Source organism: Gobius niger (genome assembly GCF_951799975.1).
Source record: "Gobius niger genome assembly, chromosome: 6".
Lineage (NCBI taxonomy): Eukaryota > Metazoa > Chordata > Actinopteri > Gobiiformes > Gobiidae > Gobius > Gobius niger.
The window spans coordinates 16,635,485-16,661,916 of record NC_136857.1 but is presented as its reverse complement, the minus strand read 5'-3'; the positions used below and the strand labels follow the sequence as shown (position 1 = coordinate 16,661,916).

The window sequence follows — 26,432 nt, the reverse complement described above, 5'->3', positions numbered from 1 at the left end:
TAGTTAGGTATATCATATACCGAACTCAAGAGAATCAAGAGAATGCTGCACTAAATTAACCATACATTACCTAATTTGAATGCATTCAGGAGTTTTCGGCACTGGATAACAGGTAACAGATCAGCTATGTCTTCTGGTTGTACATATTTTAAGTCTTCTTTTGACTCCAAGCCGGAGCTCTGAAGTTTCAATGTTATTTGACTCTGGGTCTCTTCAGAGAGATTTGGTAGGGTCTTGCAGATGATGTGTTTGATTTCTTCAATCATGTCTGTCATCATTTTGGACTAGAGGGAAAGAATGGTGAAGAATTATCAGTGGTGTGCCATGGACAGTGTACTCAGGCAAGGGATAGTAATCTAGCAGATTCTCCTGATTAATACAACAGTAGCTTCTCTGCATCAGAGTAAGGTTGTAAACACCCATTTCAGGAAAACGCAGGGCATGATACTTTTCAACAATAAAGTTTACTGCTGAACCCTTGTGAACGAGAACCACTTTGATTTTCCCAGTAACAAGCCCCTTGTCATCATCATCATCAATCACAATGATCATGTTCTTTCTGTATTTTGTGCCCTTCACAGTCACCTCATTGGTCATCAGAGTGTTTGTGGGCTCAAAATTGTGACGTGCAACTGCCTCTCTGATTAAATCATTGTATTCATCTGAGAAAAACGGTGTGCCCTTCTCCACAGAAACATCTGGAGGAAAGAAGGTACCAGCACTCAGAAAGGCCTGCAACAGTTGATGTCTCTCTGCAAGAGTAGAACATGGGTTCTTGAAGTTGCGCAATTTTCTCAAACACTGCTTAAAATATGTGTGCTTGCTCTCGAATCTTAAAGTCCATAGGCGAATAAGTGGCCCAAACTGGGTAATAAGCTCAGGATAATGACTGACATAATGATGTTTAGGCTTCAGTGGGTGGCCAGGAAAAGTTTGTTTTCGGCACTGCAAATATTCATCAATCAGAACTCGTAGGTAGGCTATCTGACCATTTGAAATTGCAGGTGCACAACTTAGGTCCACAACTTCTCTAAGTTGCAAAACCAACTGCCAAACTTCATTGTCACTTGGATTTTTTATTTTGTCTCCAATCAAAGCAGGCAACATTCTCAGGAAACACCAGTTTTGCACAGCATGTCCCCCAAGTTTTCCACCTTCTGGATTAACCTCACATGGTTTGTCATTAGCATCCCTACCAAGATACTTGAACTGACTTATTCGTCGATTCAACTCAAGATAGCTAAACATTTTATCCACCTTAACAAGATGGTTAATGTACATTGCCAGATCAGAGGACACAATTCCTTCAAAAAGATCGTGGCCAAGACATGGAGGCAACCCTGGCTGACATACATGGAAGTATTTGAGTGTATTAAACACTGAGTCAAATTTAACACCTCCACTATGTGTAGACTGTCCTTCAGCGATCTGAAAATGACTACTGTATGACTGCACTGTGCGTTTTGCGCCCTGGATAAGAGGATCTGCATGGAATGCTTCCCTGCTAATGTCACAGTATCTGCAGAAGTATATACTCCTGCTGAAGTTCTCCACAAAGCCTCCTATGGTATGCGAGCCCAGGTTGTCACCTGCAATGGCGCACAAAGTTCCCTTGTAGACTTTTCCATCTGACAGGGTAACACCATTGAGCTCAAGATCTTTAAGGTCACTGACAAGGGTGCTCATAACTAAGTCTTGACCAAAATACTTGAAATCGTGTTCTTTACAGAGAAGAACAAGTTGCATTTGATCAGTGCTTGATCTGTTGTGTGGCATTAAATCTGCAAGCGTTAGATACACTGCAAGTATCTTATGTTTTTTCTTTCCAGACCCCAGTGGGTTTACGACTTCAAATGCATCCTGGTAAAGGATCAAGCTCAGTGATGAGCTCTCCGTCTGGAAGAGAACATTTTCAGACAGATTTTTGCCATCCCAAACGTCCCTAAGAATATTCTTGGAACCAATGCAGGAGTGTACTTGCTTATATTGTTCCTGCACTGATTGACAATGGAATAGAGAATCAATTGTCTTTTTAATAGGAACATACTGGGCAAAACACTCTTTGCCTGCCTCATTCTGACCTAGACAGATCTGAACTGGCTCAACATAGTTGAAGCTGTTCTTGAAAACTGTTTTTCTTTTCTGGTCAGTTTTCAGTGGCTGAGTGTTGCAAGTTCTAAAGAGATCATCATTTTTCATTGCATCAATCACATTGTTTGTGTCAGCTTCAGAAATCCCTAGTGTAATCAACTTCTCTTTTAGTTTGAAAAGCAAATGTGACTGGCTTATATCATGTAGGTCCTGAAAATCTTCGATAATTGTCTGAATGACAGAAGATGGAAGCAAACACTTTGCTTGCAATTTCAGATAAAAAAGTGCTACATTTTTAAAGAATTGTGATTCATCCGCAATTTCTGGGTAGACCTCTAGTTCATCACCAGCATCACTAAGGGGATCAATCTGCATAGCAGGGTGATCGTGTTCATGGTCGGGGGAAACTGCACGATTCACAACGGATTCAGTCAAAATTCCCTCAGCACCATTTTTATGTTTCCGACTCATGTGTGATGTGAATGTTGATAAAACAGCAAAGCTTTTGCTACAATGTCGATATGGACAAGTGACCGTTTTCCCTTCTCTGATGTGTGTTTTCAAATGAGAGTAAAATGCAGTCCAAGTCTCACACCTTACACTGCAGAAATCAACATGACATGCTAGTTCAACTCCAGGCAAAGTAGGGCTAACTACACGTTTGTTATGTCTGTGAGTGTGACACTTAAACGTTGAAAAGTTTTGAAAAGTCTGACTGCAATCTGGTAAAACACACTTTAAAGTCAAGTTAGGTATATTTTTATGAATTCTCATGTGCCTAATGTATGCCACTGTTGTTGCACAGTTATGATAACAGATTTGACACGGGAACATGTTGTTACTGCCTGATGGTAGGTCCATTTCATCCAGAGATGTCAAATTTGGACTTGACTTAAGTATTTAAGTACTAATACTTGGGTAGACAAAATACCCTGTTAAAAGTATTGATGCAACAACTTAACTTAAGTAAAAGTGTAAAGGTACTTTGTCATAAATTAACTTAACCAAAGAAGTAGACAGTAACAGTCAATGATGGATCTTGATTCAAAAATTCAATTAAATATTGGTTTAGTATTTAATCAATTACAATTAATGCCACTTTAATTGATTTTCGATAAAGATAAAATGTTTTTTTTATTGTCAATTAACAGGAGGGCTTAGTTCAGTGACTGAAGGGCTGCAGTTTGTGTCGATAAAGGAAGGAGGGCATCAGTTATGCTCTAATGTTTGATGGAGGAGCCTATGGCTTTTTAAAACATCAGAAATAAGAACATTTAGCAGTGTCACTAATAATATATTCGTCAAAGTATCGATGCAATGTTCATGTGTTTACCTGCGCCACGCAGGAACTACAGCACTACAGGAACACGTGGACGTGCACGCTTGTCCGTCTCCCCTCTCCCCTCTCGCCACCGCTTGGCCTTCGCCTTGCTCCTCCGCGCAGTGCACCGATCTCAGTGTCTGTTTCGGTGGTGGTCCCGGTGAGCGCGTGAGACCATCGGCTGAAATGAAACCTAAAGAAACGGCGACACCCGAGCCGTGAGCTTCAGCTTCGTGGAGAGAGAGAGAAAAAAGCGGTGTGCGCTGAGTAGAAGCCTCGTTAACAAGCGCTGTTCCTCCTATGTACAGGCTAATATTAGCGGAATTAAACAAAAAACATCAAAATCCAATCCGAATTCAAATCCAAGCCTCACTGATATAGCATATTTAAATCACTAAAAAGCAATCTCCTGACCACCAGTTTGATATCAAACATTAATATCAGTAAGAGTTTAATTACCGTTTAATTTGTAGATGCAAGATCCGATGTCATCAAATGTCCTCCTGGAAATTCTGGTATCCAAATGATGATTCATGAAGTCCCTCCAGGAGTTGATGGCAAATTATTTCTGTATTTTCTGTATATTTTTGACCAAAAAGAGAAGGCTAGCCTCAGTTTGGACGACGTCTGGCTTCTGTTCTGACCATGCTCCAAATCCCCGCGTAAGCACGCATTTTTTCAAAAAAATACTGTAGTGTCCTGTAATTTAAACATCATCATACTGTTTAGGGCATCTGTCCTGTTGCTTCAAGTTAAGCAACCCACAATGCATTGCAAACTACAGTACTACCCCGTTAAACATGAAAACGGTATTTTAGTGTTGAAAATTGGCTGTAAATTTACAGCAATTTCTTACAGTGTAGTTGTGCAATAGTAAAAATAGTTATAATATATGGCTGTGGTAGTACTTATGATACAGCAATGGTACGTTTGATTCAGTATATTTATTATTTTTGAAGCAAAAAAAAAAAAACCTGGATAAAGGCGGTAGTGAACAAAAGAATGACAAACAGGATGCAAAATGAGAAACCGTCAGATGCTCACTGGGTTTGCTGAAGTGGGAAGAGTTACATGGATGAAATGTCAACAGATTGAGTCAGAGCAGAGCTTAGACCGTCTGGAGGAGAACACACACTGACGACAACACTGTAGAGCAGGCAATCATCTACTAATCAAGAGCTACTTTTTATTCATTTGTCATTATTCCAAATTATTTTATTGTTATACTTCCAGTTGACGCTATTTAGTAGCCTTGAAGGGAAAGTGCACCTTTATGGAAGCATTAGGGCCGTTACATTGGATTGTCTGACATACTACAATAGGCTGAACTGAAAAACTACCAGGGCCAATAACGCCAGGAATAGGCCTAAAGGGTTTAAAGTGTAAAAGAAATATTGTTCATGAATATTGTCAATGTAAATTAAAGTGACAGTCCTTAAAAGTACTCAAATACCCTCAAATTCCTCAATAATGTAAGTCATTTGTCATTCATTATACTTACACCTCTGCCAAGCGCCCAGGCTAATGGCTTGAGTGATTTGGACATTATTTGGACATTGCTGGTGCGTTGTACATGTTGCACGGGGGTGGATGTGGGATTGGCTGAAGTCTGCTGTCTATAATGAATGGTTAATGTTAGAATACGGTCACCATCTGCTCAAGTCTGTGTTCTTTCTCTATCTGGGTGTGTGAAAGTGTGTGTGCAGTGTGGCTCTTGGAGAGAGATTTGGAAATACGGACGAGCACAAAGAGGGGAGGGCGAGAGCACACAAATGGAGAAGAAAAGAGAGAAGAACAATAGAGACATCAGAATGATTAGAAAGTTTGGAATCGAGTTTGTGATGGGAGATCCTGTACATACAGGTGAGCAGAAAGAGGAGAGGCAGTGAAGGAGGGGGCGAATCCGAAATGTTAGGCACTTGACGAATATTTTCAAAGGTTTATCTTGCTTTGACGAGTGAGTGGGGATGCATATTAAACTTTTTTTTTATTAAATCAGTTTTGAAAGGTTGCAAATAAGCAAATCGCAAATGCATTATTATTTTTTTATATTATGTTTCCAGCAAACAAGAGAATATTCTCTCTTTGTTGATTTGTTGTGATTTGTTGAATTCTAAGTAAAAAAAGAAAGAAATGTCAGCAGGGCAACTGTGTGTTCAGTTTCTCTAAACCAAATGCTTCCATTATGTCTGACTGTATCAGTGGTAGTAATAATAGTAGCGTAATGACTGCATATTGTGGCTTTATCCATATGCATTATGGATTGCACAGAAGCAACAATAGTCAGTAGCAGTATTTAAAGCTTTAGTGGGATTACAAGTGTAGAGGACACCAGACCAGCCTCATCCTCACCATCGCCCACTCATGCACCATCGCACAATACAACGAGTCAACGACGTCCTTTCTCTGGGAACACATTAGTCCCAAAACTTTCAAACTTTGAAAGGGCTCTACACTTTGTCTTGTTCATCAGATATCAGGAGATTTTTGTGAAACAGCCCTAAACATTGGCTTGATGAGTAAATACAGCGACATGAGTAATCCCCCTGCACTTACACACACACGCACACACACGCACACACACACACACACAAACACACACACACACAACCACACACACACTCACACATATACACCAGGTTGTGATTAAATTCTCTGCAGCCTATGATCCAGCTCTAAATCTTTGCAATTTTCATTTTATGCAGCTTTAATATGGATCATAGTTGCTGTGAGAGTGCCCCATCGCCTAATCTGGAGCAATCTGAGCTGCACGGCTGTAGGCCAACATCTGACGCGAAGCCACAAAGTCAATACAGCAGACATTGTGTTAAGGAGAGAGATCAGCTGCAATTACAGTGCTAAAAGACAATAACATTTGTGCAAAATGGAGATGTGTGTAGCTTGACAGGAATCTTTTAAACAGGTTAAGTGACTGCATATAGTAATATAGATTTAGTAAGATACATTACACAGAAATGCAAAATGTTTAAAAACAAAGTAGGAAACATATAGTTGTAGAGCTTGAAATAAATATAGTATTGCTGTAGCAGTTTAACAGACATTAGTGAAGGCAAGGAGCACTTTACACAAGCGATATACATTTTGAACAAGTCCGATCAATACTTTTAGAATACTTTTACTTCTAATGGATTTTTCTGCATATTTAATTAGAGAGATCAGATGGAGCAGACAGTGATTACCATCTTTATTGAAGCAGACAAGTTAAGACAATAATGATGTCCACGCTGATACAGAGAGTCTAGAGCAGACCTGGGCAAAGTACGGCCCGCGGGCCACATCCGGCCCGCGAGATGATTCAGTCCGGCCCATAACTTGTAGGGCATAAATTCATAAGCATGTCAAAAAAAAAAGTAAGTCTCTAGCTCATTCCTGTGCGGAGTTGTGATTTTTTATTTTTATTACCAGAGTGCTCACTCCAGCCACTAGGGGGCAGATTAAATAAGAATAAAAGTAAAGAATTCCACAGGTGTCCAGCAAAGGGCACTGGCATAATAAGATATAAAGATATAAACAACACATTGTGTGACTTGCAAGTGGGAAATGGACAGTCTGCCCCTGGGCAGCTGTGGCTACAATAGTAGCTTACTACCACGGAGTGCGGAGTGAATGAATATTGACTACAATGTAGCAGAGACTTGTGACACAGGCTTGTAAAGTGTAAGCCGTTTTTATGAGGCTACAGTCCTGCCAGGCTCATCATTATAGATTATATAGATATAATCTATAGATATTGAAATAATTTATAGATATTGAAAAAAAGTCCTCAATGTATTTTCCCAATCAAAACATTTTTTTTTATTTTGGAGCTTTTGTTCATGGACCCCAGCGATACACTCCCGATATATTATACTTATATCCCGATATAAGTTTGAGTTATTGTTGGTGCGGCCCTCCGACTCAATTCAGGCTCCTCATGTGGCCCCTTATGAAAATGAATTGCCCACCCCTGGTCTAGAGCGTTGAGTCAAATGGGAAAAGTCTAGAACAATTTGAGGTGTTGTGGGGGAACACTGTGTTTAGGTGGGGTACAGATCCATCTCTCCATATTAGTATTCATACACAGATGTGGTATGACCCTGTTTTGGCCTTAATGGACAGGACATAAGAGGCTTAAGTAATTAAGGCTGCACTGTTTAAAAATGTATGATAACAACACAGACACCCGAAACTCCATTTCAATTTTACAATTAAATATTTGTTCAGATCAGCTGTATCTACCATACATCTGGTACTTAGTATCAAAAGTAGTTCTACAATTGACTAGGCTATGAGTAAAAAAGTGAGTTGACCAAAAAATAAAATGTTTTAGGTAAAAATAAATACAAATGGGGCATATTTTTATTGCCAACAAAATCATTTTTTTCTTCTTCTTCTTCTTTAATAGACATAAACCATTAAAAGAGACAGAATTGGCCAAGTTGTGTAAAAGGGAGTGAACATGCGGTGAACAGGGTCACCCCACCACAAAGTTAATCCTCTGCAGCAGACGGCATCATTATGGACATATTTAGAACAACATTATCACTGACACCGTTAAGACCCACAAACAGTTAATGATTCCAATACTTCATAAATTGATTCATCATTTGTAATTATTCTTTATGAAATATATTGACATGACACTAAAGCATTTACTCACATAGTAATAAGTGTGGTGTGCTCATTAGCTTCTGTTGGTGAAAATCTGCAATACTAAAACTACCCAGTACAGATGACTGAACAGTCTATCAAATGTGCAGAAAAAGTTAATTCATCAGTTCAATGGTTTATATATATTTTGTTATTAATAGTTTTTGAATTATTTTGAGTAATGAATTATTCAGATTCAGACTTTTATTTCATAATATATGACGATCTGTTTCCCAGTAGAAACAAAGTGGTCAGGGACTGAATGGCGCGGCAGCGCAGCTTTAGTAGAGTATGGTTTTAATATTGTCCGCCTCTGTGAACCATGTGTGTGTCAGAAGTCCAGGTTCACCTCAGCAGACATGATTTAATCACACCATAACCTCTTTCCCTCATCAAATCCTCTTAAGCAGACTGTATTACATATCTCCAAACAAAGAAATCTCAATCAGAACAAGCCCGGGACCGCCCCCACAGCTTGTCTGATCCCATTGGCATGATTAAAATGAAAGTGGATCCGGGACATTATCAGAAATCCCATGTTCACCTCTGACGGTATGCGTGTATGCGTGTATGCGCGTGTGTGTGTGTGTGTGTGTGTGTGTGTGTGTGTGTGTGCGTGTGTGTTCATCATTTAAATGTGGCAGGTCTGGATCATTGCAGTGTCTTTAATGTTTGCAACATGAACAAAATGGAGATTATAACTGATAGGATTTGTATGGAGGTGTTTAGCAATAATCGTTCAACACATATCAAATTAATTTGCTTATGAGGACTTTCATGTGCAGAAAACATGTTTTTGTGTGTTGCACCTGTGCATGATGACAGAATTCTTATTCGTATATTATGCTACTGATAACAAAACGTTTTTAAGTGCTGCACACGTAGACAGAACAACAATGAAAAACTAAAACTTAAATTTCAATCGCTATAATTTAATTGCAATTACAATTATACCTTTTCTTTTATGATTTGACGTCTTAGTAGAAAATCTTAATGCATCTGTTACTGAAAGAGGGACAGTTTGGATGATGAGGATGGCGAAGGTACTGGTTGTTTAGGTGTTATCAACAATCCTGACATGACTTTTTATCTACTGAATTTAAAACCAGAGTTGCCTTATAGTCTTTAGGGTAAGAGACACCAATGGCTTACAGGCACACCTCATATTACCGTTGCTCCACTTCACTTCCTGGGATAATCCTTAACACTGCAGAGAGGACGGCAGGCGACCTGGACGGACCAGCACACTCCACAGGACCCTATTAACACACATACGTATACACACCGACACAACACAAACACACATGAGGCAGCAGAACACTCGGCCAGCCATTCATAAATAATACCAATCTGACCCTGCCTTCACCCGTGCGCCTCACACCCATCCCACACCTCCTCCTGAACTCTTACAGAAACATATTGTAGTCCCGCTGATTGTCATGCAGGTCCCAAAGTCGTTTCCTCTATTAACAGAGCTGTACCACTTCCACCATTACTGCTGCAGGGTGTAGTGCTATTTCCGACATGCTTATGTTACTGCTGACACAACTTATTGGATCTGCTGCTAATATGACTTCGAAAAACATTCCTCTATTATCTTCAAGGCTCAACATGATCTGTATTGCACACTGGCCAATGTGTAGTTTTTCAAATGTTACTGGCCACTAAATGTTTTAATGTTCGACACATCAAGAGGAGCTCTGTTTCAGATGCCTCCTGGACGCCTCTCAGGGAAGGTTTTTCGGGCATGTTGGATCGGGAAGAGGCCCCGGGAAGACAGTAGGTCTTCTCGGTGGCCTGGGAACGCTTCAGGATACCCGGGATAAGCAGGAGGAAGCGTGTGACAACTGCTCTGTATGTACTGTGACTTCTACATTAGTAGTAAAAATCAGAACGTCTAGATTGTTCACTGTGAACCTGGTTTTCTGAGTGGAGAGATAATCTCTCTACTCATAAAATAGTCCGGGGAGATCGTCTCAAAAGTGATAGAGAACAAATGGTTATTCAAGTTGCTCTTTGGTGTCTGGGAGCAAAAGCTTGCGATAAAAATCACTTTCTTGATTTTACTTCAAATCATCATCGTATGTCTGAAAATAAGAAATGAAAAATTTATTTATATCGTATATTCAGTTTGAATATAAACATTATACTGTATACTGTTCAGTTTTGTCTCAAAGTCATCTTGTCCATTAACAGCCCTGTGTAATTAAAGCTGTAAATGACAAACACATATTGAGAAACACTAATGACCCGGAGAGGTGCAGGAGAGTGATGGGCACCTGTCTCTGACTTGACCACATCAACCTTGAGACCAGGGGTTTGTCTGTGGTGGCACAGAGCAAGGTTAGCCTCTCACTGATAATGAATGATTTATTAACAGTTAGCCCCCACAGCTAATTGCCTCCGTAATTGGATGCCATTTTATTAACAAAGCTTTATTTTTAGCCTGGGATGTTTTGCTTTTTTGGTTCAAACAAAAACAGCAATGTGCCAAAAAACAAAGGTGTTTTTCTATTGTTCGGCCAAAACAATCGAGAACAATAACTGGCTCGGGGATCATATCCGGTGATATTATCCTCTTATTTGCCAAAAGAGAATAACAAAATTATAATGCAGGGGATTACCGGGTGTACCTGTAGAAACTCACTGTTGTTTGTGGGATTTAACCTAGATAAAGTATGTATGTATGTCATGGTGTTTTTTTGTTTTTTATGTTATGTTTTATTATGTTTATTGATGTACTTTCATTTTGTACAGATTTTGCTTCATCTGTTTCACTTTCCTATAGCTGGGTTTCAGGTGACATCACAGCATTCTAAAGACTTATAATTTTATATAGAGGTAAAATTATTTTGAAATTGTGCAGAGAGATCATGGACCCAGTGACTGATATTAATGATCATTTTTGTAGTTCATACATTTTCTTTTGTGAAAGTGTCGTACACTTAAAGGTGCTATGCGCAACTCTAAATGTTAAAAATAACAGTTTTCTCACCCATTCATGTTTAAACAATTGCCTGATGTGCTGATTGAGCTCCTCTCTGATCACTGCACTCGCCCCTATAATCCTGTGCAGTAAAATAAATAAGAGGGATTCGGGACGGAGTCTTTAGGTTTTGAGCCTGGGCGTGACGTCATGCGCGTTCACGCGCACCTGGCTCTGGGGAGTTTGTGGATTCTCCGCCATTATCCGCATCAGCGAAGACAACTCCGCGACTTTTGCGAAAGTAGAGGGTGGATTGTAAGAGACCGGACACTTGTTCATCCCAAACGCAAACGCAAACTCAACGTACGATAAAGACGATAAAAACTTTGTCTAGTGTGACCGAAAAGGGGCAATTTGGAGTCAAACAGGCGCCGCAGAGAGACGAGTCAACATCGGACAAACTACCTCCGGTCCGCTCTCGGGCTCACCCGGACCTCAGCTGCTTTCTTCTTACTACAAGGGTAAGACACGTCTCTAATGTCTAATACGAGGTCTGATACGGTAAATCTATGTCAACAAATGACGACGCGTAACATGTGTAATGCTACGTCTTTAGCTTGTAGCGTTAGCTAAATGTACATGTATGTAAATCAGAATTGGTTTTATTGCCATTGTCAATGAGCAGGTTCACAAACTTGGAGTTTTCTTCAGATCAATCGTACAACATGAAACATAACATAAAAGATGAACACTATGTTTCAGTCTTTGGTTTACCGGGAGCCTTTTACGTTTCGCTCACATCTTCAAAATGATGCTAAATGCTAAACGGTGCTCATGTCCTTGACCAACACACCGACTCAACTTTGTCTCATATGTTTTCTTTTGGGGGAAATCAGTCAATTGTTCCCAGAAACGTGGATGTTGCTGTGCACTGATTGTAATACATTATTTGTGAAGAGCACATGCAACCCATATAAATGTTAGTCATTGTTTAGTCCTACTGGGTTTATGTCTAGACCTAGTTCAGACCTGGTGTAGTCCTGAGTTGGTCCTGGTTTAGATGGTGTGTAAATTGCTAATAAATAAATAAATAATAATACCGTAATAATGATAATCTCTTCCAGTCTTTACTTCGTTTGGGGTCAATAATTTATTGATGTGCATTTTGTTGGCTAAGATCTTGTATGTTTTCTTCTGCACAGGACAGAGTTTGAGCGAGAACTGGCCACAGACACACATGTCTCTGAATATGTCGCCCTGTGTCTTTGTGGTATGTTTGTAATGCAGTTCCCACTGTCTTTTCCTTGTAAAGCTGTGAATAAAGTGTGTATGTTTTTGTTACACAGCCCTGGTGGTTCAGAGCAGAATCACTTGGATGAACTTCCCATCATTGGGCTTGAGGAAGCCTCATGGACTGCAGTTATAGTAGACTTGGTGAGTACTAAATGTCTGTAGTGTTTTTAAAAAGTCATGAACAGGATGTAATGTAATATAATGTAGGTGCATTTGTAATACTTCTGCATATATATCTGCATAGTTTGCCCACGCGGACACAAGATGTGGAACAGCCATAACCTCTTCAAATAATGAACATGAGAATAGTGCATCTTCTACTATGGGATACATAATTTCTACTGCGTACCAGCTGTAAGGGAGTTTTGGACAGAGAAGAGGGCTGCCATTTTAAACCCATTACAGACTAAAAACAGTGTTGTTGGCCTTGGTAAGTTATAAACTGCAGATATTAGCAAATTCTCTAATAACGGACATGCATCTGTGTTTCTATTTTAGCTGACGGACAAATGGACTCCCCAGGTAATTCAGTGGTTTATGTGCTTTGTCTCTGGCCTTTTTTGTTTCATTTGTAAATCAGAATATTTTCTGTATTTGAGATAGTGATGTAGCCTGGCTAACACCAGACTAAAATCACAAGTGATATTTAGTCTGGGGACCACCAATTCATTTTCTCGTAGGAGAGGTGTGGTTTACGATCGTCCATACTCGTTTATTGGGCGATACGAAAAAAAAAAAAAAAAAGTCTATCTTGCGTCTGCACGTAGCCATGGCCAATCGTATCATCGTATGAGATGACGTATGACGTACCCGCTGTAAACTTTTGAATATAAACTATTTAGAACAAGGTCTAAATCTTGATCAAAAAATACCATCGTGTCTGCTGCTGTCACGTTGGATCCGTAAATAAACTTTTTTTTTTATTATCCGTAAATAAACTACAAGCTTCCATATATCGAATAGCGTGTCATCGTCTTGCCGTCCCTCCTCGCTCTGTGATTGGTTCCCAAATCCACCGGAGATTTGCCCATGGTCCCCAGGCTGTTGTGCAGTTCGAAATAATTCGAGCGCACACAGCAGCCTGGCGTTAGCCAGGTTAATAGTGATGGGCATTTTCTAAGTGTTTGTGTTTTATAAAAGGAGAGAATCAACGAGAGGCGTTTCCCATTCCCTCCACGTCTGGCTGCACAGCATCTCACTAAGAGACTTTATGCTGTAAGTGACATGGTTTTCATGTGAGAGTGACGTGTAGTAACGAAACATGAATTTCACATTTTAACTTGTTCCACAGGCCTGGGTGATGTCGCAACATAAAACAATACTTGGCTGGATAAAAGATATTGTAATTGTATTGCTTGTCAACATGCAAACAACAGAGGAGTTTATGGTGAGTATGATCATTGAAAATGTATGTAAAGTAAAGTAAAGTAATGTAGTAGTAGATGTCAATGTTGCTTCTACTATTACATTATAGAGGTTTATTTTTGTATTTTAGGGTGTGTGGTGAGGTGTACTCCACTGACATGGTGGAGTCCATGGGTCTTTGGGTGATAAAAGTAAGGAAAGAGAGGTCCTACGCCCGGGATCTGCCTCTTCATATGAAGCCGGGACAGACGACGGCCACGACCACCATGACCACCGACCAGTGCATGTCAACAACAAAGGCCATGTGTCGTAAGTGATCGCTTTATGACTTCCCGATATAACGCATGTTTTGAGAACTTATGTCATATAAATTGTTGTGCAGGCAAAAACGAATGTACTGCAAGAAGTCACAGACCGGGCAGAAGACTACAGTTACATCCCTGACCTGCAGACAAAAAATCTACGAATACGACTTCAGTCTGCAGGACTCCCCCAAGAAAACGAAGCTTCAGAACATATGACCCCTGTGTGGCCTTGTGCCCCCTCCTACAGCTGATCTGGTGCAGTCACGTGTCCGCAGAGGGCAGGTATGTTCGTTTGTCATTGTTTTACAATGCATGTCTGTCATCTGTTCCATAAAAACACATTTGTTCTAATTGCTAAAAATCATGTTTTGTTTTTCTAGATGCCATCAGCTCCCTGAACAAACTCCAAGTGAAACATAAGCAGTGCATATATATTTATTTTTACAAACATGGAACAACATATTTACAATAAAGCCTTTTCTTCCCTAATTCGTGGACATATTTTCTCATGTGCTCACAGCTTGTTTATTGCCTGAATGGTGCTTCTTTACAGTCAACATAAATGTCCTCACTGATCAATCTTGCTCATGATTGCACCTGCCACGAGTACTTCTGCCTCCCCCCTTGGTCGTCCTCGTGGTCTCCCCGTCTGCTCTGCCCCTTCCACTGCTGCCACTTCTCTCCACAAGAACATCAAAATGACCTGAGCTGGAATTCTAAAGGGAGAACAATATTTTGTTATTGTGATAACATACATGCTGTATTCTACACATCGCAGGAAAGAAATACAATGATGAAGGGCTTATTTTACTTCCCTCATATTGTACAGCAGGCTGACTTTTTACAAAACAAATAACTGTATTCGTCTACATCAAGTTTGCTTCTGAACTGCATAACTACCGGCCCATGCACTCTCTATTTCCCAGCTAATATGATCTTGTACTGTGTGAATTAACTCCATGTTATGTGTATAGGGAGCCTTTTTTTCTCTTCTAAATGTATAAACTAGTGACTTTTGGCCGCTAAACACCCTGCCCTGGTAAAGTAGCTGAAAAGTATTAGCACATTTCACAGATACATGTATATCAAATTACTGTCTAATAAGAATATATTGCTGTTGGAATATGTTACTAAGCAGATCAATAAAACAGGCTAAACCCCCACAAATATTCGGAGGATCAGGCTGTTTTAGCTAAAATGGTAGCATTATATTTCAGTCTACTTTGTTGACCAACTAATATGGTATTTGGTGTGTCACTCACTGATTATTAGTGAGTGACACTTATACAAAGTATAATTTATATTATAAGTATAATTTATATTATTCATGAACGCATTACAATTATAATCCAATCATCAGTGAACACACAAAACGGGTAGAAATGGGATTATTATTATTTTATTTTTTTAACCTTTCTCCTACCCCCGTTTTTCCTCTCAAACATCAATGTTGTTTACTGAAATGCAAAATCCTTTCACATAATTCAAAATAACTTTCTTACCTCTGAAGACATTACGACTCTCAACAAAAGATTTGTGCAATCACGAATGACGCTCCTTTGGTTCTGATCGGCTCGTGCTCGTGCAAGCGTGCGTGTGGTTCAGGAGCGTGCACAACTCTGAGTGCAGTTCCGCTTTTCGCCAAAGGGGGCATAGTTCTGCGAAAACTCAGAGACTTGCGTTGTGCACCTTTAAAGAGGGGGTATTATGCTTTTTTCAATCACATAGCACCAGTCTATAGCACACTACAATGATGACGAAACCTTCTGTTGGTCTGTAAATGCAGTAAATTAGAATAACTGCCTTGTATAAAATTGCTCTCTCAAAATGGCTGTAGAGAATGTCTTGAAATAGGCCTCTGTCTCTTTAAGAACCTCTGACCCTTTCCGACACGCCCCCTCCACACGCTGTCTGTGGCATCAGTGGGGAGGGGGTTCTGCTGAGGAGCAGTGGTTGGTTACTCGGCTGGAGACGAAAGCTCGGAGGCGTCTCCGGGAGGTGGGGGCGTTCCTAGGAGGACTCAGGCAAACCTATCCCTAAAATGGCTGCCATCAGAGTTTTTACAGATTACTCAAAAATATGTGAATGTGCCAAGGCAACACTTCAGGCATGTTTTTAATGATGGAATGACATAATAACATGATGTAAAGCTTGAAAAAGTTGATTTTGCATAATACCCCCCCTGTCTCCTGCCCCCCACTGGATCCTGTTACATCATCCCATTCTAGAACCTGAAAACAACCAATATATGAAAAACTAAATAAAAGCAATTGAGTGAGTGTGTTGCTATTATTCAATTGCATCATGCTATTAATTCGGAGGTCCATAGAATGAAATAGAAGCTTATTTATATATATAGCGTTTTTCACATGACACAAGTAACTAACAGGAATTTCATTCACTCCAAGGAGGTGATAAACTATGTGGCAAAATTTTCCCATGGGGTAGACTGACAGAAGAAACTGACTGAAAAAAAAACTCATCTGGCCCTATTGTGCATGTTTATAGTGGTAGGGAAAACGGCTACCCGAAAGAAACCTACGCAGACAAAAACTCTACACAGGAAGGCCACTTTTAGGGATCGAACCCGGGACCTTCTTGCTGTGAAGGGACAGAACTAGAAGCCTAATGCCTCAACAGAGGTCCTGTACAGTATATGGTCATTTGTTCAATCCCTGAATTTCATGTCATTGTGTCCTGAAGAAACCTTCACACACACACACAAAAAAAAAAACTCAATTCCATTTCCATATTAGTCCCTCCACAAAACAGAAACAAAGCCCTCTGATTCCCGCTAATCCTTCCAAACTGATCTTACCTGATAGGAGTTTGTACTCTGTGAATACTATCAGCAGGACAAGCCCAAAATAATGTAAGCAGGTCCCAGTGCAGAGATTAGACTCTCAACCAATTTAACTGCTCCCTCGAATGTGGAGAAGGTTTGCTTTCAATTTGACCATGTTGACCTTGTTCAACTTAAATAGCTTTCTCTTACTTTCGGAATGGCCCAAACAAGTCACTTTATGTCTAACACCAATGGGCATTTGTGCATAAAACATGGACAAAGACATAATGAACTAGAACTACTTTGTCTTCGATTGCATTTCCACAACTCTTCCTTAACCTTCTTCTTGGTTAAGGAAAAAGTCTGCAACAATCGTGGCGCTGTCTATCCAATTATTCAACAAGCAGCATATCTATTGTCTTTCTACCTTTTGGTATGCCTCACATCTGACTTCATTTGTGTAATCGTTCTTAGGGAGGGTAAAATCGTAAAAAAAAATAAAAAAATTGCAGCTTACTGGACACTTAAAGCCATCAAGTCCCTGTCATTGTGCTCTGTCCACACAGAACAGCGGCGTCTGGGGCTTAGGAGATTAGCACAATGGGATAAAGAAGCTGTAAGAGTCTTTAGACCCTCATTCACTGTTATCAGGGTTAGGAGAGTGACAGTGAAAGTTTGAGCCTTTAAACTGATTGACCCTAAAAAAGCTGTTTATAAGCAAAAACAAAGAAAGCTGTGAATCAAGATGTGAGTAAAACAATTGCAAACATGATACATAATGCAAATACGCACCGAGAAAATGCTAATAAAGAGTTGTCAGTTTTCATCGCTGTGTGAAGCATCTCAAACATCCTATTTATGCTTGTGATTATTATTTATTTATTATTATGGTGGATTAACTGCACTGAACTGCACTAAACACAATATTTGCAGAGTTTTTTCTCCCCTTTATTGTTTCAAAGAGTATCATATTTGGAGTGTGATATTTATTAGTTTTTTTGTATTGTATATATATCATATACACAACAGCTACTGTTCAACTTTTAGCACTTTTTAGGTGGTGATCTGTTTGTTGGTGAGAAGATCCCCATGTTCCTTAGGGAGATCGATCAAGTGACTGACTTAATGAAGACTAAATAGAAGGCTAACTCCAGGACAAATCAGAACAATGACAAGTCAAAACCAGTTCTAACCAGAAAAACGTCTTTGTTTAAAAGTGAAGTGTACCATTGTTAACATTGAAATACACTGAATGCTGATTATACACTCTTGATGTGATGACTGATCCCAGAACTTGACTGAAGTACTAAATAATCCACTACACTACAGTCACCACAGGCTTTAAGTGACATAAGCGTATAGATCATTCGTATTCACTTCCTGTCATCCAAAGGTAATCTTTCTTTCGCTCATCTAAACTTTCCTCCTTCATGGATCACTTGGATTTGAAAGTCACTCTCATTGAATGCTGACTGAAGCAAATGATGCTTGATGAATTGTTTTGATTTGTATCTGATAGTCACTCTGATTAGTAAAATGCCATATCAGAAGTATCTGTGTCTAACTATTATCAAGAGTTGTGTTTGACACTGACGATAGCACATTGAGGATGCACACTGCTTCATAAAGGGGAGACGGGTTCAATTCCCGGTTTGGCGCTTGTATTGAAACCAGCATCAGCTAAAAGTATGGACACTGTAGCGAAGCTATTGGTCAAACCTAAGGGGAAACTGTAATGATATCATATATAATATATATAATATAACATCATACCTGCTGGAATCCGCAGGAATGTACAAATTATTCCTGGGGTATCTGGAGTAATGTAAAACCAGACACATAAAGATATCTATGTAAATGAGAATGAAAACTCCCTACATTGAGTGACAACTAACATTAAAACGGACTAATCTCATTCAACAATTCAGCCACTAAAACTAGAATTCTTATCTGGAACAAAAACAAGGGGGAAAAAATAAACAGCAAGCACTGCACCCGCAACATCTAGTTTACCACACTGTTGATTAAAAAGCGCTATAAAAATACCAAAAAAAAATAGTTATTTCTGCGAATTGATAAAACAGAAATGTATATATTAAGAAATAATAATAATAATAATAATAATAATAATAATAATAATAATAATAATAATAATAATAATGATAAATAATAATAATCCATCAATTTTCTTCCACTTGTCTGTTGCTGGATCATGGGGGCAGCTGTTGGAGCTGCCCAAATCACATTGCACCTGCCCCTTATTGGCTCCTCCTGCAGGTGGTGGGTCAACATGAGGACAGCCTCACGATTAACCGGGCCTGTTGGTCTCTCATAAGGGGCTTCTGAACCGCTCTTTGTCTGACCCGTCACCTAGGACCTGTTTGCCATAAGAGACCCTACCAGGGGCACGAAGCCCCCGACAACAGAGCTCCCAGGGTCATTTGGGTGCTCAAACCCATCCACCACGCTAAGGTGGCGGTTCCAGGAGGGGATAATAATAATAATAATAATAATAATAATAATAATAATAATAATAATAATAATAATTATTATTATTATTATTATTATTATTATTATTATTGTTTATTAATACTTAATCGAAACATGCAGCAGATTTTTTTGCAGCAAGGACGGGGCATTATACAGATGAACTTCCGTACATTTATACGTTCCATGCATCCTTTTTTCTGTCATTCTCATTAAAGTGGAGTGATTTCTTGTGGCTTGTTGTGATGTGAATATTGCATTACCTAATATTGCGATGTGCAGCCCTACAATCAAATGGAGCTGTTAGGTCAACAATTTGTTTGAACAATTTCTTTTTATTTGATTTATTAATTAAAAAATGTTCTCTTTCTGTTGATTGTGATCTCCCAGGGTAATTCTGCATTTGTCTTATAATGCAAAATAATAAAAAGAGAGAGAGGAAAAGTACGGGGACGTTTTATTCATCAAGTCAACAATATTTCTTTTACTTAATACTTTAATAATCTACATTTTTAAAAATACATGTTGTTTTATATTTCATGTGGAATGAGAGTAAATTCATTGATCAGAGTTTTCAATATAGCGAGTCAAGTCGATATATTTGAACACTCTTTCAGTGACACACACAAACTTTGAGATCCCGTCGCTATTAGACTGACCAGCTTCTTGAAATGTCTGTGGTGCATTATCACTTCAGGTAGACTGTACACTTGTGTGTGCGTGAGTGTGCGTGGCCATGTGTGTGCTGTTGGAGCATTGAAATGACATGAAGAGTTATTTGGGTTGTAATGAAGCTGCTTAATGAAATCAGTGCCCTTGAAAGTTCTTCATCAATTTCAGCTCCCTTTGCCCACTTCCACACTTCCACACTTCCACACAGACACACACACACACACACACACACACACACACACACACACACACACACACACACACACACGCACACGCACACACACTCCCACCCTGGCTGGCCCTGTCAGCTAATCCACGCGCGCGATACAATATTAATTAAACACAGCGTTTCCTGAAGTCCTTAAGTGAGTCGCTATCGTTGATAATGAGCAGGTTTAAAAGAGTCACATCCCTCTAAAATTACTTTTTAAACTGGCCTTATTAGGCAGAAAATGAGGCCCAAATCAGACTACAAGCTCGTCATTAGGAGCCACTGATCCTTGGCCACGCGCATGTTTCAATGGTTTTAATTAACCGCGCACAAGATAGTCAGCGACAGGAAGTGCCATTAATCTTGTCTTTCATTGAGAAGAAGAAGAAGGGGGACAGCGTGTTGCGACAGAGAGGGCCCAGTGGATCTGAATGTCACAAGAATTAGACAAAAACAGAATGATTTAAGTTTGAGCTCGGATATGGTGCTGAGGAAATGTTTGAAGGCGGTTTGAACTGCTTTGGTAAAACTGCAATTTATTAAATAAAAAAAGAAGAATAAAGTATGTTTACACTGAATTGTCACTAGTTGGTCAAGGAGACATTTATGCATTTTGGTGTAGATAAGGTCCAACTGTTCCAGACTTTGTGCCATCCTTCAATACATAGACACAGTTAAGTAATTGTGAAATACAAGCACTATCTGAAATTTGACACTGTTCAATATTCATTACCCCCTCAAATGAATCTTTCCACAGCAGTGCCGTTCATTTTTACACGTCAAAGCCATGGTATAAAACCCTGCAAATCAACTCCATCACTGGACACACACTTGATGAAATATGCCACCGTCGCATGTGTGTTTACGAGTTGCACTTGCAGCAGCGGAGGACGGTCCCGGCCCCTCCTGTCACACCATCTCCGCATGGACGATTATGGATGGCCAATTACATCGCTTTTGTCATTAATTAATGAGGATAACGAGCTCCCCCTGCTCCCCACAAATCGCGGCCCTCCTCAGCTGGTACCGAACAGAAGAGGGGCGAGTCAGCGAGGGCTGTGCGACTGTTAAAAGAAGAGTGAAGAGGAATAATAGGCCAAAATGAGCCTTAATCCCAACTAACTCGACACTAACCAGCTCTGAATCACGGCTTAGCAGGACTTAAATGTTATTATTCACTTTAGATCGCTTCAAACTAATGTTGAAGTGTTCCGAAATTAAACACGGACTGAAGTAGGTATAAACAAGTTCTTATAGGACAATAGAGTCTTAGTCTGGAATAGGTGTAAAACACTTAAAAAGTCAGGATTAAATCAACATCCAAACAGAACTAGCTACGTCTAACTCAGCAGAATGAAAACATAACATGGTCATTTCTTGAAATACTCCAGGGCCAAATCACCGCCAAAGCCAAACTAAGGCCGGACTAAACCATGACCAAACCCAGTTCAGAGGGTCAGAGATGTCCAAGGACCTAACACGGATACGACTTGTTTACCCGAGGGCTCTCTGGTAGTTTATATTTGCCCTGTGCAGTGAGGTGTGTTTGCACACCACCAGTCCAGTATCTGTGGGGCCATTATAGAGATTAGGCCGGGCTACAGTAACGGATGCCCCGGTTTGTCAGCTCCGATCCTCTGTCAAGACAACAAGCTAAAAGCAAAGAGTGAGAGTGATGAGGGTAAACCGGGGGGAGGGTTGGGGGGGGGTGTTGGGGGTGGCGCATGGTTAAACTGTGGGAAATGAGAAAATAATGCGAGTGGAAGGACGGGGCACTTGAGTACGAGGACTGTTGTCTTATGAAGCGTCTCATGAAAAACAACAATTCTCATTTTATTTTTGCAATTTCAGCTCTTACTCGGAGCTATAGTGTCAGGTGCCTTGTGGTCAGTGCAAAACATTTTCCCTTTGCTGTCTGATGCTCGCACAACTAAGCACTAAAATATTCAACTGTGTCTATAGCAAAGACAATACACTACATACGCCCTCCACTCCACCCCCTTCTCTGATGTCTGATTAACAAATAAAGGCCTTTTGCAGAGCTCTGTGCACTTGTAGCAACGTCGCCCCAAATCACACGGCTCCTCCGAACCAACTGACTCACCCAGTCATTGTTTCGACAAGGTGGGGCCGGAAGGAACGGCCCGACACTGGCACCGCGGGCACACTCTGAGACAGTCTATACCATAACCCAGTCTTTTACCAGCCTCACACTCAGACACTCCTTGATTGTATAGTTTATTGTGTCAACCTCCTTCACTATGGACCTGAGCAAATATGTCATCAAGCATTTTAGAATATATCAAGTAAATTAAAATGTGTTACACTTAAAGGCTTTGGTCTAAATAAAATTGTATTATTCACGCTTGCATATTTTCCTTCAAGGCTAGAAAGAGTCTTGGTTTAACGTGGAGCGCTACAATGTGTTTCGGATGCGTGAGCTTGCACATAACTTAATTAGAGAAAACAGCGCTGTCAAAAGCATTAGACAGAGGTACACACTTAAGGGCATATGGTTTTAGTATTACACCGTCGGGTGGAAGCAAAGTGCGCAAACATACCTCAAAGCTTGAAGCCATGCTAATGAAATCACTCCCTTTCTATCCCATGGGGAGCAAACACAAATGTTTACAGACATGGCACAGTGGGCGCTGACTCCTGCACCACGCTGCGCTGTTACTGCCTCAGCTTCGACCGCATGGACTTCACTGCGAGGGTCCACACTCACACACCTGCGCAGACAGAACAAACACACCAAGCATTGCACCACATCAGCGCTCGATTGTATTTCATCATCATTCATTTTATTTATATCACATTTTCCCTATGAATTATTTTTATAAGTAGCAAAAGAGTGATGTAAATGTTTTAATAAAATTACAATTGTTAAAATTACTTATTATTATCATATTGTTGTCAGCTAAAAAAGAAAAAAAAAACATTTTACAGCTGATTATTAAAAATATATATACATGTAGACACATTTAATTTGCGTGTTCACAATTTTATGCAGAATTGTGACTTTAACTTAGAAACACATTTCTTGAAAAACAAGAACACAATTACAACATGCTTGTTGTTGAATAGGTGATTTTTGAGTATTACATCAAATAGGCCTACTTAATTGTTCTCGAATCTGAAATGCTTTTTTTCTGGTGAGTGACTGGTGCTCAGTACATTACGAATCCAATCTTAAATTATTTCATACATGACCTCAATGTCACAGAGCAACAACTCACTGCAATGGTCATTAGATTAATAAGCTGACATAATTCAACATATAAATCGGTACAACAACCATGGGGCCGATGGGAAAGAAGACAGTCACTCTGCCATGCAAAAAGGCAACTGTCTCATTTGGAACAATTAGAGTGCTCCTTTCCTGATGGAGCTCAGGCCCCAAGCATCAAATCAACTCCAGCTTTGTCACATTTCATCCTCCAACCGTCTCAAGGACCCACACATGACACGTGTCATCAGAGGAAACACTTAACATGCCATTGGTGGCCCACTGTTGTGACAGAGACTTAAAGACGGACTGGATAACTTAGTTACTTACAAATTGACCAAAATGTGAGTGACTCCACACTTGTGCAATTGCAAAATAAGAGAACTAGTGTTTCCTTGTTTGTCAGGGGTCCTGGATGATAATAAAACATTGCAACTAAATGTAATTTCATGTTTAGAAAAAGTATCAATAATTTGGAATGTACAAGGTTCTGCATTTTTAATTAGCATGCGTTTTTGCACATAGACAAACTCATAGAAGAGCATAGAAACAAAACAGTGAACAAACTCACTCTTAAAGATGCAGATAGTCTTGATTTGCAAAATCCTGTGCTCTCGCAATGTACAAAAAAAAAGCACGGGCGACCTGCAGAGTGATGAAGCCTGCTCACTGGATTTAGTGGAGCATGCAGACAAGGGCAGAAATCGTGTTAATAGCTGACCAGGGCTAAAGAGCGGCAAGGAAGTCTGCGTGCGATCAGCCAAATACCCAGGGACAGGTCCTGTGCGCCCTGGGCGTCTTGTGCGTCTTTCCTCTAAGCGCCACCAACCCCTGCGCGTGCCAGCGGGTCCAACCAGTCTATAGACATCTTCAGAGGCGTTCAGACTTCTCACGCGCAGAAACTAAAGTTAAGTGATGCCCAACATGAAAACGAGTGTTACATTTTGGTCTAAACTGCTTACAATATAGACCAATGGGCTTTACTTAAAAGTTATAAACGTCTCTAAAAGTTAGGCTAAATAAATATTCAGCATTCAGTGAATTTAAATTACGCACAGTTTGCGCATGACATGTACGTTTGAGACCTGACTGAATCACAATGTGGTGCATTTGTGGGGGGAAAGCAAATAAATCAAAAATAACTGAGAGTGGATCCAGGCATAGAATACGTTTTATTTATAAAGACATATAAACAATAGGAATCCATGTTGCGACACAGCCAGTGGGCTGCACTTATATATTAGTCAGTTTTAACAGTTGTACAATCAAGTGAGATGTGCAATAATAAATTAAAAATAAAACCCTAAATTGTCAGAAAATGGAGTACAAGCTATAACATGGCACCAGTTTATCGAATCCATAATTCAATTTCTCCAGCTTCAATGAATGTTGCATAGTTCACAACAAAACAGTACAAAACTTCATCAAGTTTACTAATATGGCAAACTCCTTAAAACATGGCCTTTAAATTACTGAATGTAACAGGGCAATTTATAGGAGGCCAATAATTGTATTAGCAATAAATTCATTGTGCGTCGTGCGTAATGTGTAAAACGTTACTTTTTACAATTTAAATACCTAGAGAAGGAGAGAGACTGACATGGATGTATCAGAGGTCAAAGTTCATAGGTTTGAAGGAAATAAATCAAGGCTTGTCGTTACAGTGTTTGAAGAGACTTGACGGTGTCCCGGAATAAGTTGAGCACTTTTCGGCGCAGGTGGCGAGCGCAGAGCTGGAGAACGGATACACTGCTGCTTGTCCAAAGGGCGCAAGGGCGGTAGGGATGGGAGACGTGATGGTCTGGCCCTGATTCAGATACGCCACAAGCCGTCTCATCTCCTCAAGAGCCTGCGCCTGCATGAGAATATAGTTCTTAGCCAAAAGAAGAGTGGCTATTTTGGAGAGTTTTCTCACAGATGGGCTGTGTGCGTAAGGGATAACCGCGCGCAGGCCATCCAGCGCGTCATTCAGGTCGTGCATCCTTCTCCTCTCTCTGGCGTTGATGCTGAGTCTCAAGGACCGCTGCTCTTTAGACTTTTTGGCCAGTGGGCCCCCCGGCTTGTCGTCCCCAAAAGACGGGCCCCTCTTCCTGGACTCCAGAGAGTCAAACGCATCATCATCGTCACTTGTGTGCTCCCCACCACTCTCATTGGACTTTGTAGTCTGTCCGGAGATGAAGTCGGTGGCGGGTGTCAGCGGGAACCGGGCTGGACCTCCAGGAACGTGGCCAGGACCAAAGCCGAACGCGGACTGGCCGTAGCGCTGCGTCAGGTCCAGCAGTGCGTCGTTGCTGATGGACTTCAAGAGATTCTCATCACTGGCATTCATCTTTCCGTAGAAAAGTGCGCTCCTCTTGTCGTCTTGTCCTATCTTGTTTTGTTTGCACTTCTCTCCACAGTTGCTCTGTTTCTATGACTTTCCTGTCGCTCACAGTGACTTTAGAAGAAGGAGCGGTGTGTATGAAGCCTTTACGCACAGCGCTCCCCCCTCAACGCGCGCATAGCCTACGTTAAACAACTCTTGTCTGATGTGTCGTACGTTTCAGGCTTCCGCTTCACTCTTTTCCTATCTGTGCCCTCCCTCGCCTTGGGCAGATTGTGGCTCGCGCTGTGCCCGGTGCGCGAGTTAGTATAGAGCATGAGGCCCTGTGGGATTATGTGTCCAACCAATCAGAAGAAACCTTTAATTGAGTCAGGACGTTCCAGGGATGGATGCTCCAAAGGAAAAGTGACAATACAAGAACAACCACTCCTTCAAGTGAGCATTGTGTTAAGGTTCATACAATAGACCATATTTTGACAATGTTTGGTTTCACTATAGGGAGATAATGTAATATAGCCTAATATAATATACTAGATATGACCTTCTACGTTTCTGTTGTGTTATTATTCGGGGATATTTTAGGCCGAAGAGTAAAACAACACCTTGTTCTGAATCGTGATCGTGATTTTGGCTTAATTAAGTGCAAAACTCTATAAATTGCTGCTGTCACTGTAGGTGAATTTAAGTCTAATCAAAAGTCTATAAATATCACCATGTGCTTCAAGTTTGAAACAACTACGCACTGTATCATTTGAATATTTGTTTGGTCAAATC

General features: G+C 40.3%; 1 protein-coding gene across 1 annotated transcript; it reads right to left on the bottom strand.

Moving 5' to 3' along the window:
• Positions 1–24,488: 24,488 nt before the first annotated feature.
• On the bottom strand, positions 24,489–26,175 carry bhlhe23 (basic helix-loop-helix family, member e23). Its single transcript, XM_079558761.1, has one exon. It carries the CDS (start codon positions 25,662–25,664, stop codon positions 24,981–24,983), a length of 684 nt encoding a protein of 227 aa, XP_079414887.1. The 5' UTR covers positions 25,665–26,175; the 3' UTR covers positions 24,489–24,980.
• Positions 26,176–26,432: the final 257 nt, after the last annotated feature.